Source organism: Xiphophorus couchianus, chromosome 20 (genome assembly GCF_001444195.1).
Source record: "Xiphophorus couchianus chromosome 20, X_couchianus-1.0, whole genome shotgun sequence".
NCBI classification, from domain to species: domain Eukaryota; kingdom Metazoa; phylum Chordata; class Actinopteri; order Cyprinodontiformes; family Poeciliidae; genus Xiphophorus; species Xiphophorus couchianus.
Window position 1 is genome coordinate 17,722,965 of NC_040247.1, and position 15,599 is coordinate 17,738,563.

The window sequence follows — 15,599 nt, forward strand, 5'->3', positions numbered from 1 at the left end:
CTTTGTGGAGGTGAGGCATGTCGATAGCTTCCTTCTAGTGATACCACTTCAACACCGGCTGAACAGCATGGGCTCTATGAAGCTCCAGGAATGCACATGAGGAAGGCATCCTTGTACTCAAAGAATCGGAGTTCAATGGTACAGCGCTGCTCAGATGTTATCTGTAGATGTTAACTGTAGACGTCATCTGAGAAGCTCCAGAGACGTAGACATGTGCAGAGCTATTATTTACAATCTTAGATGCAAAAGCTACTCCTCCCACTTGAACTTTGTCACATTTCATGTTGCAACCACAAAGATTTTATCAGGATTTTTTGCGATAGACAAAATGAATAGTATACATAAAAGAAAATGTCACATATCTGTTGCAATTATTTACAATTAAAGATTCAAAGGAGTTATGTGCGTGTGTCCTCAAGTATTGCTCTGAATTTAACTACATCCATTTCCTCATTAGGATGATATGCAGCGCTGGTTTCCTACACAGACAGAGTTTTGTATGTCAGCCAAAAAACTCCGTTTTGGTTTTATCTGAGCAGAGCGCCTTCTTTTCCATTTGTGTACCTGTGTCTTTTGTGGCTTCTGCAGAGTTGCAAATCAGACTTCCGTTTTCTTTTAACAATGGGCTTTATTTTTTTTGTCTCTCTCATAGAAGTCAGATTAGTAGCATGCACAAATGTGTGCACATAGTGCACACATTTGTCCTGTCGACAGATTGTCGACAGATTGTCCACCTGAGCAGTGGATCTCTGCAGCTCTTACAATGCTACCATGAGTATCTTGGCTGTAGCCCTGACCAGGCCTGTCAGTTTAATGTCTTAGTAAATTCATAATTGTTCAATTCTCTTTCTTTTTTTAGATACTGAACAATGCTCTTTGAGATATTTAAAGCTTGTGATATTTTTTACAGAACATTGATGAAATCTACCTGTAAAGAAACAGTGACTAATACTCATTACATCAAGTTATAGTAGAAACAATATTTGTCATTTGCTCCTGGTTTTCTTATTAAAGCAAGGCTCTATAACAAAGCAGAATCAAAGTCAAATTAATCTTGTTTGTGTGCACAAACTTGATAAATATTTTAGACACTTTTTTGAGGCATCAGTGACACTAAGCATCTGGTTTATTCTGGACAAATGGCTGTCACTGTTGCCTTCAAATGAGTCAAACTGCCGCTCATATGGAAATTTTTATTATGGCTGTGGATTACTCCCTTTCTGTTGAGCTGTCCTTTCACATGTTTTAGTATTTGCTCAAGCAGTAGCTGCTTTCAAGGAACTTATTTATTAAAATTGTATCATAAACCTATCGGCACAATCTCTTTTGTTGAAAGTGAAAGCATTAGGAAGACTCATTTTGTCTCCTGTGGTCAGAGATTTTTATTTTGAAAGACGCAAAGTTACGATTTAATTCAGACACATGTTTCATCGTATAAAATATAGTTTATTACGGCAGATGTGTTCTGATTTTTACTAAGCAGCGGTCAGCCTCCTTTTATTTCTGGCTAATTCATTGCAGATTTGGAAAGGGCAGTGGGTGTGTGGGAGGAACATGAAGGAATGTGGAGTAAACAAGGCTGTCCTTGATCTGGCATTGGGGCAGCTTACTGCCTGCAGCACTCATCTTTATCAACACACTTATTTTTAGTGGAACTGCTCAAAGCCTCATGGAGCCACCGTCTCACCTCACGCCCTCTATAGTCAGTGTTTTCATAGCCACACCAAATGCTTCCTCACGTGCAAAGGAAGGCAGACAGAGGAGCGTGCAAATAAAAGTGTTTTTTAGATTTAAAGCAGGAAATTGTTGGGAATTCCTCAGCACTATATTTCCCTGATAATGTCGCCTATAGTTTCTGTTAAAAAGGTGCACAAAGCATCTGAGCTTAATGGTTCGAACATTGTTCAGATATTATCAGATAACACTGAACAGGATTGTGCTGAAAAGATATAACTTTGTCACTTTCTGAAGGTTAGTCGGTTTACAAAATGTATTTTTCCTATCAGTAACACTATGGGAAAGTCAGTGGATATTTGATGATTAGTAAGATAATCCTCTTATGTAGATCACGTCTTTAATTAGACTCATAATTAACTGTTTATATTGGGAAACCTGATATCGCATGTTAGGATATTCTACATTTTTAACTATCAGAAATCAATCCGTCTCATAATCTCTAAAGAAAAAAACATCTATTCAATCTAAATGCTTGGGAAGCTGAATGTAAGCACAATACTTAATATTACACAATATTGCTTGAAAAAAGCACCCAATCCAGGAGCGTCATTCGTTTTCCTTGCCACTGATTGGCTGTACCCCAAAAGCAGCAATCAGGAAGACTGTAGATGTAAGCTTCTGTGATAGTGATAGTTCCACTGTTTGTATTAATGCATGACAACCTATATGGGGCAGTGATATCTCTTTTAGAGGCGGTATGAAGTTTTTGTGGGGTTTAAGGAGTTTTCGGGGTGGCTGTGGTTCGTAACCACTTCAAAAACTTGAGATCCACAATCTACTTGATTTCTGCTCCAACAGTAGTTCTGTTTACCAAGGACACTCTATGAAAGACCAGTATTACTGGTTTCATCTGGCACTGGACTTTTGATGCCTGTAATTTCCTACTTGAGATCACTTACAGAATCGCACTGGATATGAAGGGTGAGGCACTGAAATTAAGCTTTTAATTGACAGCACATGTCTGGAATCTTATTCAACTTTACCCTGCAGATTAATCATACTTAACATACAATATAAACAAAATAACACAACTCAGTCAAGAAAGACAAAACAGGCCTCTCTGACTTTGTTGAAAAATGCAATAAAAAGAGCATTATACACTTCTGATGGTGTTATGTCAAAGGGCTAATCAGCCAATGGAGAAATTAATTATATTTTTTGCTTACTTTCTGGAAATGTTTAAATTTTCTCCTAGTTTTAAAAGTGTCATTAATCTATTACTGCAGCTATAATACTCATGACTGCACCTGTTTTCAAATTATTTACATTGATAAGCATTTAATTAGTATATGGTTTGAATATAAAACACATTCACATGTAAGGCTTGATACAATCAACAGTCTGATGTTCAAAGGTGCAAATAATTATGAATTATTTTGCAGCTTTCTAAATTTGTAAATTAAGAAAGTAGGATTATTCATAAGGAAAGAGCTCGACTTGATTTGACAGACATTTAGCCAAACTTTTGGGCATAACATAACAACTTAGCAAGGTCACATGCGTCTCATATTTAGAAAGTCACAGGATGCCACATGTGCAAATAATAATCCACTGACTAATAATATAAATAAAATAAATTACCGTGTTGCTGTGGTGACTGGTAAGTCATGGTCCTAAGTATTGGGAAGAACAAATTAAATTCTGCTTGAAGGTCCACAAAACCTTGATCTGACTCTGATTGACCAAAGAACATGGGGGGCTAAAATCTTTAGGTCAAATTGGTTGGTATCAATTATTCACTTCAGAGGTTGGCGCACCAGCCATCAAGAGTCAGTAGAAGTTCAAATTTAATCAAGTTAATTTATGACCGTTCAAACGATCAGAACGTTTCATTGCTTGGATTAAGCCTATCTGCTGTGCACTTATAGTTAAGCATTTACAGATTAAAGGTTCTTTGTCATACATTTCTCAGACTTTGTTCAGTAGACCCTTTGAAAAGAGACACAAAAAAAGCTGAACCAAGAACCTTACATTACATAATCGACTGCTATCAGTACTGACTTTATGCTATCCGATTTCCATGAAAGAAGGTCACTTCTCTGAAATTTCACAGTTGAATAAGTTGGGTTTCATCATCATCATATGCTCTTCTTTAGGCCCATGTCTGACCTGATAATATTAATGCTCTTTATCTTAGATGATCATTTTACAAAGTATGATGTATCAAACTTAAAAAGCAAAGTGGAGCCTATTTTAATGATATTTTTATGATTTTTCTTTATTTTAAATATCTGGTGGATATGTCAGATCAAGTCTGCAGTGACCGCTGTATGGCCATGTGGTATTAAATATCCAGAATCGGTTTTCATATTTTATCACAGCACTGATTCACAGTCAGACTACTGACCCTGTGGCACCACCTGGATCTGTTGTTCTGGGTCACAGACCTGGAACGTGATACAGTAGGTTGGAGCTCGCACAAAGCTGAAGAAAGGCAGGCTGGATCAGGTAGAGATGACGGTGTACAGAAAAGAACACACATTCAAACTGGTCTGATTAAAAAATACGAGCAGTATTGGATCAGATAGTCTGGGTACTGATTATAAATACATTACTATCACCTCTTTTGTTCCCATCTCATTTTCCACAAGACCATCAGGGAGTTCTCAGAGACCAGATGAGCACCTGCTCCACGTGCTGTTCATTTAATTCCCTCCCATCCTGGAACTGGGATATTTGCTTCCCATGTGTAATCCTGGAGAGGAACTGGAACATCAGAGATTAGAACATAATTAGGTTGTAGCCATCCAGTGACCGGAGCCTGACTGTACTTTCTTGGCTTTTTCTAGCTTGGCACACCAGTCAGACTCATTAGGTTTAGTGCCGCTCACAAAGACATTTTATATTCGGCCTCTTGATATATTTAAGCATGAATGAACCAGTTCATCAGAGTGCTCCGCCACCTACAAACCAGCTTTCTTAACGTTTTGTTAAAGCTCATTGTTCACAAAACCAGCAACCTACAGTGCATGTTTTTTAACTCTTATGTTTGGCTTTGTTTGTTTATATTTTAAAAAATGAAAGTATAGATTCTTTAAACTGTTGGCTTATTTTTTTTATTCATTCAGTTTTTAATTCATTCAATAATTGAAAAATCATCTGTATGTCAAGAACAATAGTATCAAAAAGTATTCCCACCTCTTTTTCCCTCAATTTGTGACATTTCAAACTTAAAGAATAAAAAGTATGTGTTTAATTACAGACAGTAGCCTGCTATGACAATGTGAAAACATGTTTTGGGACAAAAAACGTGTGTATTTATATATCTATGTATATATCTACAGTATATATAAATAGTTAATGTTTAGATCTTAGTTTGGATAAAGTGCCTCTGTGATCTGATGCACATCAACACAGGGACGGTGCCACAGTATATATTTTATGTACTGTCAACACAAGGTTGTTACGACCAATAATATTTATATGTTAACCAACCTCTCAAAAACAGATGATACTTCTTGCTATTTAACTCTTTGCAGGTAAACACAGAATTGTATACAAAAGTGGTCCAGTTGTAATCTGTGAATATTAAATATGTGCAAAGCTGTCCCAAAACCTGAAAATTTAGATATTATATTGATAACTCTGTGCTAACTGTGAGGAGAGCAGGAAGAAAAAGTTGTTTTTCAACAAGTGATCACAGCATGTCAGCTGGTTCTATTTTGGAAAATGCCTTTAGTGACCATTATGACTGGAATAATAATTTTGTTGCTACTTAAAATAATCTTGTTAAGACATAGGCCTACAAAAACAGGAGAGGACATTTTTTATTGCTTTCCCAGCTGTGGTTTTCCTTTGACACTGTCCTATTTTCAGTCTGAACTTGGCCTTGAGTTGCCTCTCCATCAGCATAGTAAATGTTAGTATCAATGACAAAACTCTTGGATAGAGCTGTTTTGGCAATGCACCGTTAAGTCCACACGTGACAGACTCTAAGTCATTTATCTGATGACATGCAGGCTTGCTTGTTGTATGCATCAGAGATGTGAAATATTGAAACCACTTGATCTTTATTTATATTTTGTCATGATGCAAAATCTTATGTATTATAATTTACACAACAGAACTACACAAAGTAATGTGTAGTTAGATGTAGAAGCAAAAGAACAAACTTTTTTTCAAATAAAAATCTGAAAAGTGTGTCATGGATACATAATCAGTCAACATTTTTCAGAACTACAATTCCTATTTTTTGTATATAAAATACTGAGGTGTTCTGGGTTGTCTCTGCCATCTTTGAACATCTGGAAACTGACAGTTCGCCCATCTCCTCTCTGTAGAACAGATTACGTTCAGTCACATCAGAAGGATCTGATCCTTTTATCAACTCTATCCAGTCACTGTTAAAAGGAAGGATTGTCCCAGCATGATACTGTGGTATCATAAACTATGATCTTGGTTGATGATCTTATCATCATGGTTTATGATAAGATTATGCTTTCATGGTTAGTTTTCCCTCATGCACATTATATTGCAAGGAGACCAAAAAAATTACATTTTGTTTACATCTTGCTGGAGCATCTTCTTCCCCAGGATTTTTTGAAGCTTTTAATAGTTTTCTTGTTGCCACTTTTCCAGATTTTCCCATCTGGGCAATACTCTGCAGCTCCATCAAAGTCGCAATGGAGATCTCTAATCTTACCCAACCTTCCTTTGCAGAGCAAAGAGGTTTGACTAACAGCCTGCTACACTTTTTAGATTTTCAATTAAAACTATGAATTACTTCACATCCACTTTACAAAAATCGTAATAAAATATACTAAGGATTCTGGTTATAAAAATGATCAGTCTTAACCTTGTAAAGAGGTCATGAAAGATAACCAGATAAGCAACATCTGATATTTGACAGCCTTTGATTTTTATTTTTTTTAATTACTAATCATATACTGTTGATCACTGAACAAAATAATGTATGAATAATTTCAGCATCTGCAGTGTCTCTTTAAGAATACAAACGCAACGGCTACCTAATGATAAAGTTGGCATATGCATACAATAATTAAATTCATTTAAAAATGTATTTTTGTTGTTGTTTTTCCTGCATTCCCATCCCCCCTGTTTTCTCTCCTTCCTCTTTGTCTGCTTGATCTCTCCTCGCTGCCATCTCTCCTCCCAGCGACAGCCGCTGCTCTCTGATTGGCTGTCTCTGATGTGGGGGCGGAGCTTGCTGAGTCCTCCGCTGTTTTTCTAGCCTCAAGATCAGCTCTGTCGTCAGTTTCGGTAACGGCTACACACGGAGTGCGACAACAGTGCACGTTCACAAAAAGGAAACAAACGTTTCAGTAGCTTAAACTGTTGGCTTAGTAACAGTAAATGAAACGTAAAAACACATAGCTTAGTGTTGGACCTTACTAGCGTTCTGATAGAGTAAGGCAAAGGGACGATATAAAGGATTTCGACGGTGGTTTTGCTTCTTCCCCTTCGGTCTTTTGTTTTTCGTCGTTCCAGTCAAGCAGGTGAGCAACAGCGCCCCCCTGTGAAGACGACTGGAAGCAGCCTGAGGATAGGGAGCCTAACAAACTGCCGAGCAGCTAGCCTCCCCTGCGACGTGGGTCTCCACAGCCCAGTCGTCCGATGCGGAATGAGGATGAGTCCCGCTTTGGAAGCCCTCATGCAGGCGGACGGGACTCCCTATTCGGGGAAGGGGGTGATGCTTGAGCCCTTTGTGCACCAGGTGGGAGGCCACTCCTGCGTGCTGCGCTTCGGGGAACAGACGATATGCAAACCCCTCATCCCCCGGGAGCACCAGTTCTACAAAAACCTGCCTCTGGAGATGAGGAAATTCACCCCTCAATATAAAGGTAAGATGCCAGCGTTTAGCCAAAGGGTGCAGCAGGAGGAGTGCTATTGTTTTGACTGTATTCAATGTCGGTTTGTAATCAGGGCCTGCACAAAAATATATGCGGCCTTGAGCGGAGTCTGGTTTGGGGTCTCATTTCCTGTCTGGGCCACTAAACCACCAATGATGTCTTTAATGGGTTTAGCTTAATTTAGTTGTTGTTTTTGTTTATAAATGTTCCTTTTTTTTTTAACAAATATATAAAATGTTGGGCGTATTCAAGGGAAGAGGGGGTCCAATTTTTCAGTTTTTAAATGCTGATCCCATATAACACATGATCAAAGAAATAAACAAGCCTTGTCTGATCTAATGCTATTTTATTGGTGCATATCTAATAAATGGAAGCAAATTATTTAGTTTCAATATACAGCGTTGCAGTACAGACTAATAATTGACTGATTAAGTCCTCCACAGACGCAAGCAGTAAAAATTATAAATGTAAGCTGAGCTGAAATGACTTCAAATAAGTTAATCACTTATTTTTAATACTAAAGAAATTCAGACATTACCGTATTTTCCGGACTATAGAGCACACCTCACTATAAGCCGCACCCACAAAGTTAAAAAAAACACAAAAAACTGGAAACTTACATATATAAGCCGCATCAGGCTATATATGTACTATCTACACCGCTCTCGGTTTTTCATAAGGACGCAGCAGAGGGCTGCGTGTTGTTTCCATGATGAGGGGGTATGAGTTTGAAAATATTCCTCTGTCCTGCCTGCTGCTAGCATGTGCTTGTTCTAAATAAAATCAGCACTTTCTTCTTTGATTTACAATTTTGACTTCCAATGATTCACTTCCTGCTAAAGAGCCCCCTGGTGGTTGAAGAAAAATCCGCAGAAAAGCCTCACCGGGCTATAAGCCGTATGGTTCAAGGAATCTGAAAGAAGTAGCGGCTTATAGTCTGAAAAATACGGTAAATATTTTAGAAGTGCTCTTTGGGAGTCCCCTTAATTAGCAGCTTCGTTTTCTTCTGTGTTGTACTGGGTCTGGTTGTAATCGGTGGTTTAAGGAACATTGCGTACACAACAGGACACATTCAGAATGGATTGGATTCCTGTTTCTTAAATGCTATATCAATAATTTTTAAGATGCTGGTGGGCACATCTCATGTCCTGTGGAGAGTTTCAAATGGCACCTGAATGTAGGAACTGACTTCCATCCAGGAGGATGTGTAGCCAGGGGTGTCTTTTAAAACATCTACAGTTTCAAGATGAGAGACAACCCCACCGCCTGGATCAAAAATAACTGGGCCACATCACCTAGAACGGAGAGAGTAGCTCACAAGTCATTTGAAGGGATTCTAGTTTCAGAGAGCTTCACACAAATACACATTTTCATACACACACACGCAGGCCTTTAATGAAGAGTGTAGTGTTTTCTGGTTGCAGCCAAGGCCAACAGGCTCACATTCACACTCGCAGACAATGACACCAAATGCATGCGAAAGCAGACGTCTCCTTCGGCCAAGTGACGGAGCTTGGGCTCATGAGTGCTATCTGACCCCTCGGTTATGTGGCTATAAAAAGATGCGGAGTCTGATTTAGATGATGGTCTTCTGGGCCTTTCGAAAGTACACCTCTTAAACTAATGTTTAGAATTTCCTCACTTTTATCAGGAGCTATTGTCAGAAAATTTAATCTGCAATTAATGTATATAAAATCAAATTTTTAAAAATAATTGTACTCTATTTTAGAAGTAAACAATGTCTTTTACTACTACTTTGGGTCAAGGTTCAGACTTTCAGGCAAACAAGGAAACAGTAGCTGACAATAACCTGCATTTCAGTCATTCTCCTAATTTAGACATTTTGTGCCCTTGGGTTGTAAAAAAAACAAAAAAAAAACACATGTCTTCCTTGAATAAATCCTTATCACAACTTTCCAAGCATTCTATTGGATTAATTAGGAGTGACTCAGAAGTTCCCACAACCTCTGAGAATGATTACGTTGCAACTCTAAATAGGATAGTCCCACTTTATGAGTTTCAGAGGCAGGGCTGTTAGTAGGAAGAGGAAGAAGATTATGACAGTGACGTCAAAGCACATGACATCAGCCGTCATTCCTCTACTTGCTGTAGACTTTAAGACACTAAAAGTTAACAGAATACATGAATCACAGTGATGAATCAAATCACTGGTCCTTTTGTTTATATCACTAGCTCTTCCTTTTCAAACGCTTTCTACCTCAAGTTTCCTTCCTCTTTCTTTTTAATATGTGTCGGTCACTGCAGCTGCCATGTTTATTCTCAGTGCAAAGCCTCCCCTCCCATCTCTGCAGCACTCAGGACCTTGTAGGGAGTTCTATTAGGATCTAGTGGGGGCAGACTTGGCTGTATGTTTGTTGGCTGTATCACAAAAAATTAATATTGGGATCACATTGCAAAATGTTCGTCATCAGGATGTTTTCATAAGTTATTTGTTGAGCTAGTTTCTACTCAAATCTCGGCTTTGGAATATTTAGATATCTTAGTTAGAAGCATCTAACATAAAAAAATGCACAATTGTGATTATGATTTGTTTTTCGTAGGCATCCGCACTAACAAAGTCAATCTTTTTTTCTTGTTTTTTTGACTGGTCAGATGTTGTGTAAATGTATAGCATACATGGGGCTGAATTAGATTTTCATCTTACAACCTCGAGTACAAACAACAAAATGTTTCTCACTACCACAGAGTCTAAAAATATAAAGTGAAATCAGCAAAAATATCAAAACACAATCAGAAAAGCAATAGTTAAAATTATTTCTAAGTGGCTAAATGTTTTCCATTTTGCTTTTGTAAGTCAGAAGAAAGTGCTTGGACCAGTAGTAGGCAGCAATCTAAGGAGTTGGTCACATTTTTTTTGGCAATTGTAAAACTTTAACTTCATTTGGGTAGACCCTGCAGAATGTCTAATTAACATTTGAATGTTTGTTTTGTATAACATGTTGATCTTTAGTAAACATCTCTTCCTTTGTCCTTCCTTTTCTTGCAGGTGTTGTGTCGGTTAGTTTCGAAGAAGACGAGGAAGGAAACCTGTGCCTCATCGCCTACCCTCTCCATAGTGAATCTGTGGACTTGGAAAACAAAGACCCTTCAGCGGACTGCCAAGAACCCAAGAGCAAGATGCTGAAATGGAGCAACAAGAAGCAGTCCCCGTTGCTGCAGGAGAAGGAAAACTACAGCAAAGACAGAGTTCGAAACAGCAGAAAAGAGGACAAAATCATGAGGTAAAGATGCTCACTAGAATGAGAGTGGTTTCTTTAATTCTATATGCAGCTCAGGAGCTAAAACTTTTCTGTGTTATTTTTCTCCCTGTGTAGTTATAATCGTGATGAGGTCCAGCAGCAGCAGGCTGAGGTTTTGTACTTCAGCTTGGAGAAAGGCAACGTGGTGTCACAGATCAAACACAACCCATGGAGTCTGAAGTGTCACCAACAGCATTTACAGAGGATGAAGGAAAACGCAAAGCATCGCAACCAATACAGTATCCTTTTTTATGAATAACACTGCATTCAGTGACTTGCATGGCGATGCATCACTCAGGGGTAGAGTACATGTCTTCTTTATTGGTGTGATCCTTGACTCCCCATCTCACAGAATTTATTCTGTTGGAAAACCTGACGTGGCGCTACAGAGTCCCGTGTGTGTTAGATTTAAAGATGGGGACCCGCCAACATGGAGACGATGCTTCAGAGGAGAAGAAAGCCAATCAGATCCGGAAGTGTCAACAGAGCACATCAGCATCTATTGGAGTGCGGCTCTGTGGGATGCAGGTAAAGAGATCAGCTTAGTTAGGTTGGAAAAGTCTGGAATTTGATTTCTCTATTCTGCATGTCTGGATTGAAATGAACAAAGAAAATAAGAGTGTAGGGAAGACAAATTCAGCTCAGTAAATTAGAGCATAATCAAAACTTCTAGTGTACAAAATCATGCCACTTAGCACTAAATGTAGTCCACTCCCAGCAGCTGCTACAATTTTGATGGCATATATTATTGTTCGTATTGAATTATCAGGGCTTGCAGCTAATGGAAACTATAAAATTCAGTTTAGGATGTTGGATAAGACCAACAAAGAAATGATTTTTAGTTCAGAAATGTTAGCCTAGTTAAAGTTTGTCCATATATTGCATGTACAATATGTGCACTTAGTTCTTTGTGATGATGTGCTATAGATTCTGTGTTTTGGTCAGAGCAATACTGAACTTTTTAAACAAGATTTTGTTGCTTTATTAAAAATTTTCCCTGTAGCTTGTGCACTATTTCAACTACAGATTTTCCTTCCACTAAATTTTACATTACTGCGTTAAGATGTAGCATTCTTTAGCTCTGTCAGCTTACCCTGCTCTGTCATCTTAATACAAGATTTCTGTATTGAAATGTTTTTTTGGAATTGGTCTTATTACTCTGACTCACATGGACAAATGTTTGTCAGATGAAGGAAAAGGTGAAATCTGAGATTTATAGACCATTAACCTGTTGGGGGAAAAAATGTGAGTTTAGTCCTTTTTTGTTGATGGTATGACATGTTGAAATGAAAAGTGAATAAGAACCCTAACAGAGTGGATTTCTGCATGTCTCTGCAGGTGTACCAGTCAGACTCCGGCCAGCTAATGTTCATGAACAAGTACCACGGGCGAAAGCTGACCCTTGCTGGTTTCAAGGAGGCTCTCTACCAGTTCTTCCACAATGGCCGCCGCCTTCGTCACGAGCTGTTGTCCCCGGTTCTGCGCCGGCTTCGGGAGATGCAGGCCGCCCTGGAGGCCTGCGAGTCCTACCGCTTCTACTCCAGCTCGCTGCTCATCATCTACGACGGCGACCCTCCCAGGACTCCAGCCAGACCCAGACATCGAGGAGGGGAGGAAGGTGATGAGGATGAGACATCTGATGAAGAAGAGGAGGAATGCGAAGAGGAAGGAGCATTTGGATTCCCTCGCTCTTCCTCCACCAGTGCAGCCGGTGGTCTGTCTGGCAGCGGCAGCAGTCACTCCTCACATGGAGCAGGAGAGGTCAGCAGCCCCGAAGTGGACGTGCGCATGATTGACTTTGCTCACACCACATGTCGGCACTACGGAGAGGACAGTGTGGTCCACGAAGGCCAAGACAGCGGCTTCATCTTTGGCCTCCAGAATCTGATCACCATCATCTCTCAGCTGGAGGAGCACAGCACTGACTGAAGGCACATCGGAGCTGACCTGGTTTAAATTTTAAGCATGGGAGAAAAGTTCTTTGGAGCTACAAACCCCACTGCTTCACCCCCTGAGGTGCTTCATGCCTGAACACGGGTCCGCTTGGTGGAAACCCCAGATGCCTCTCGGTTAGAGGAAGAGTCTGCAAGGTTGATCCTGCGCTCTTGCTCACCTGCTGAAGGAAAGGGCTGCTACTGCCCTCTCTTGCACTTTTCTCTTTTATGAGACTGAGACTGTTTCTTTGTGATACATGGTAGAAGCATTGTTGCATGAGACGGACGATTTTTCTACAGGTTCTCTCCTTTGACGTTGTAAGACCTCCCTCCTCCCTCTCCTCTGGTACAAATTGGTATCTTTTAGTTCTCTCTGAAAGAGAAAGAAAGAGGCAGATGTTTGAAGCTATACTTAGGTAGGATGCTGCCGTGGTGCTTACTCTGTGATATTACATCCTTTTTGTTAATGAACTGCTCCCAACAGCAGAGCACAACTTAGTGGAGGAGTTAACTAGTTACATGAACAAGCTGACCTTAGCTGGCTCGGTCAGCAGCCTTGTAGCAACGGACAAAATAAACATCAAACAAGGACTTTTTTGTGTTTCTATTGACGTCTTGTGAGAGAGATTGTTGTCTATCACGCACTTGGATTTAGACTTTTTTTTGTGGGATATTATTTAGGTTTAGAAGAAGGGATTTGCCTTTTACATTATTTTTCCTGCACTTCCCACCTATATAAATATGTTTTGAAAAGGGGATTTTATTGGAGTTTCTTTTTGTCATTCATCTTCTTCCTCATTCCTGCAAATCTGACTTGAAGAGGATATATTGATAAGAACACTAGCTTCAGAGACTATAAACTATTTATTTTAAATGATTCTTTAAAAAAAAATGGAAACAAGCACATTCCTTATTACCACTTTAAATGTTCTGTCCTCCTGAGCGTCTGATTTATTGTTTTTTGCATACTTCTGTTAAGTGTCTTGGTAAATAAAGGCATTCATTGTGGTAAAATCAATTTTCTGCATTGTGCTTATTTAAATTCAGAGTGAACAGTCCAGAAATGTCAAAAAGGAGAAATGAAAATGAAATGTGAGCAGGTGGCATTCAGCAAAAAGGGGAAGCAGTGCTGTTTTACTTTACTAATTACCTATAATTTACTTAAATTATAGATAAAATGTTTGCATTCTGGGAAGAACAGGTGAAGCAAACTTTTCATTCCCTTTGCTAATCCATTTCTCCGTAGGGTGGCTGGGCTCTCCCTTAGAGATAGGGTGAGAAGCTCAGTCATCCGGGAGGGACTCGGAGTAGAGCCGCTGCTCCTTCACATCGAGAGGAGCCAGTTGAGGTGGCTTGGGCATCTGGTCAGAATGCCTCCTGGACGCCTCCCTGGTGAGGTGTTCCGGGCACGTCCCACCGGGAGGAGGCCCCGGGGAAGACCCAGGTCACGCTGGAGGGACTATGTCTCTCGGCTGGCCTGGGAACGCCTCGGGATTCCCCCGGAAGAGCTGGAAGAAGTGGCCGGGGAGAGGGAAGTCTGGGCCTCCCTTCTGAAGCTGCTACCCCCGTGACCTGACCCCGGATAAAGCAGAAGAAAATGAATGGATGGATGCTAATCCATATGTTCATTGCATTTCTCCAACTTTCTCAACAAAGTAGCATTCCACTAATTTGATTTTTTAGACTATGAACCAGTATTGTAGTCAAGACCACTTAACCCAAGACCAGAGTGTATCAAGACCGAGACTTTTAGGGTCCGAGACCAAGTCAAGACCAAGACCAGCGCTTCACGCTACATGACACAATAAAATGTGAAACATGATCAAAATTGCTAATCAAATTGATCTGAAAGATTCACATTCCCATAAAAACACCTAGATATTAAATACTTAGAGATTAAATAAATGTAACCATTATTTAAAGCAGAACAAACTGTTTGTTCTGCTTATCTCAAAAGATAATATGGAAATTTGCCCATATCATTCATGTCAGAGACTGTAAGTATAACTGTAACTGTTCTCCACTTACAGTACAGCTGTAAGTGGAGAACAGTCCAAGCCTCCATGGGGCCCTAAGCGAAACACATAACTGGTAAGTCACGTTATTGCTTGGACTTTAATCGGTGCGTTTTGCATTCATTGAAAAACAAACATGCTAACAAATAAACTGGACAGTATGCTGTAAGTTTAATGATATTTCTACAGTTGTGGTCTTGACTGGTCTTGAAATAAAATCCCGAGTCCTTAGCGCCCGAGACCGAGACAAGACCGAGACCAAATGCGGTCGAGTCCAAGTCCATCAAAAAAAGGTCTCAAGTACTACAACACTGCTATGAACCACTTAAAGTCAACCCCTGTGGTTGATATTAACCTCCAGATTAGCATAAATAATGCATTTTAATTATTTGGTGGAGTTTGTGCTTCACGTTTGCTTTGCAAAAGCTTGAAAGTTTGAAAAAAAGTGTTCAGTGAAAAGGCTTCAAGGTTAATCTTCAGGTGATAACGAAGGAAAATAAATACCATGAACTTTGAAGGCTGAGATGCTGTTGCACAGCAGTTAGGTTGCATAATGCTGTATACCATAATAATAACCACTTCATGGACTTTGAGTCTTTGGGAGTTCAAGGAATTACTGTATAGGTGCATCCCAGTGAATATCACTGAAAATGTCATTTATTTCAATATTGCAAAAAATGAAACTGAATTATTACACACACTGTATCAATTCAGGTTATTTATATAAAAACTATATTCAACAAATCATTTCGAGGCATTTTACAAAAAAGTCAATTCAATACAATCATACATACATGCTACCTGATCCTAGTTATCGTCAAACAATCCAGTCAAGTTCAGTTT

General features: G+C 39.4%; 1 protein-coding gene across 1 annotated transcript; it reads left to right on the forward strand.

Annotated features, from left to right (window-relative positions):
- Positions 1–6,935: 6,935 nt before the first annotated feature.
- On the forward strand, positions 6,936–13,759 carry ip6k2b (inositol hexakisphosphate kinase 2b). The gene is made up of 5 exons (XM_028003153.1): positions 6,936–7,538; positions 10,555–10,789; positions 10,883–11,046; positions 11,160–11,335; positions 12,146–13,759. Exons 1-5 carry the CDS (start codon positions 7,319–7,321, stop codon positions 12,734–12,736), a joined length of 1,386 nt encoding a protein of 461 aa, XP_027858954.1. The 5' UTR covers positions 6,936–7,318; the 3' UTR covers positions 12,737–13,759.
- Positions 13,760–15,599: the final 1,840 nt, after the last annotated feature.

Excerpts from the sequence above, each read along its gene's own strand:
- ip6k2b (XM_028003153.1), top strand. The coding sequence starts at position 7,319 with ATGAGGATGAGTCCCGCTTTGGAAGCCCTCATGCAGGCGGACGGGACT. Across the intron at positions 11,047-11,159 it reads AAAGCATCGCAACCAATACA|AATTTATTCTGTTGGAAAAC; the intron begins GTATCCTTTTTT and ends CCCATCTCACAG. Across the intron at positions 11,336-12,145 it reads TGCGGCTCTGTGGGATGCAG|GTGTACCAGTCAGACTCCGG; the intron begins GTAAAGAGATCA and ends ATGTCTCTGCAG.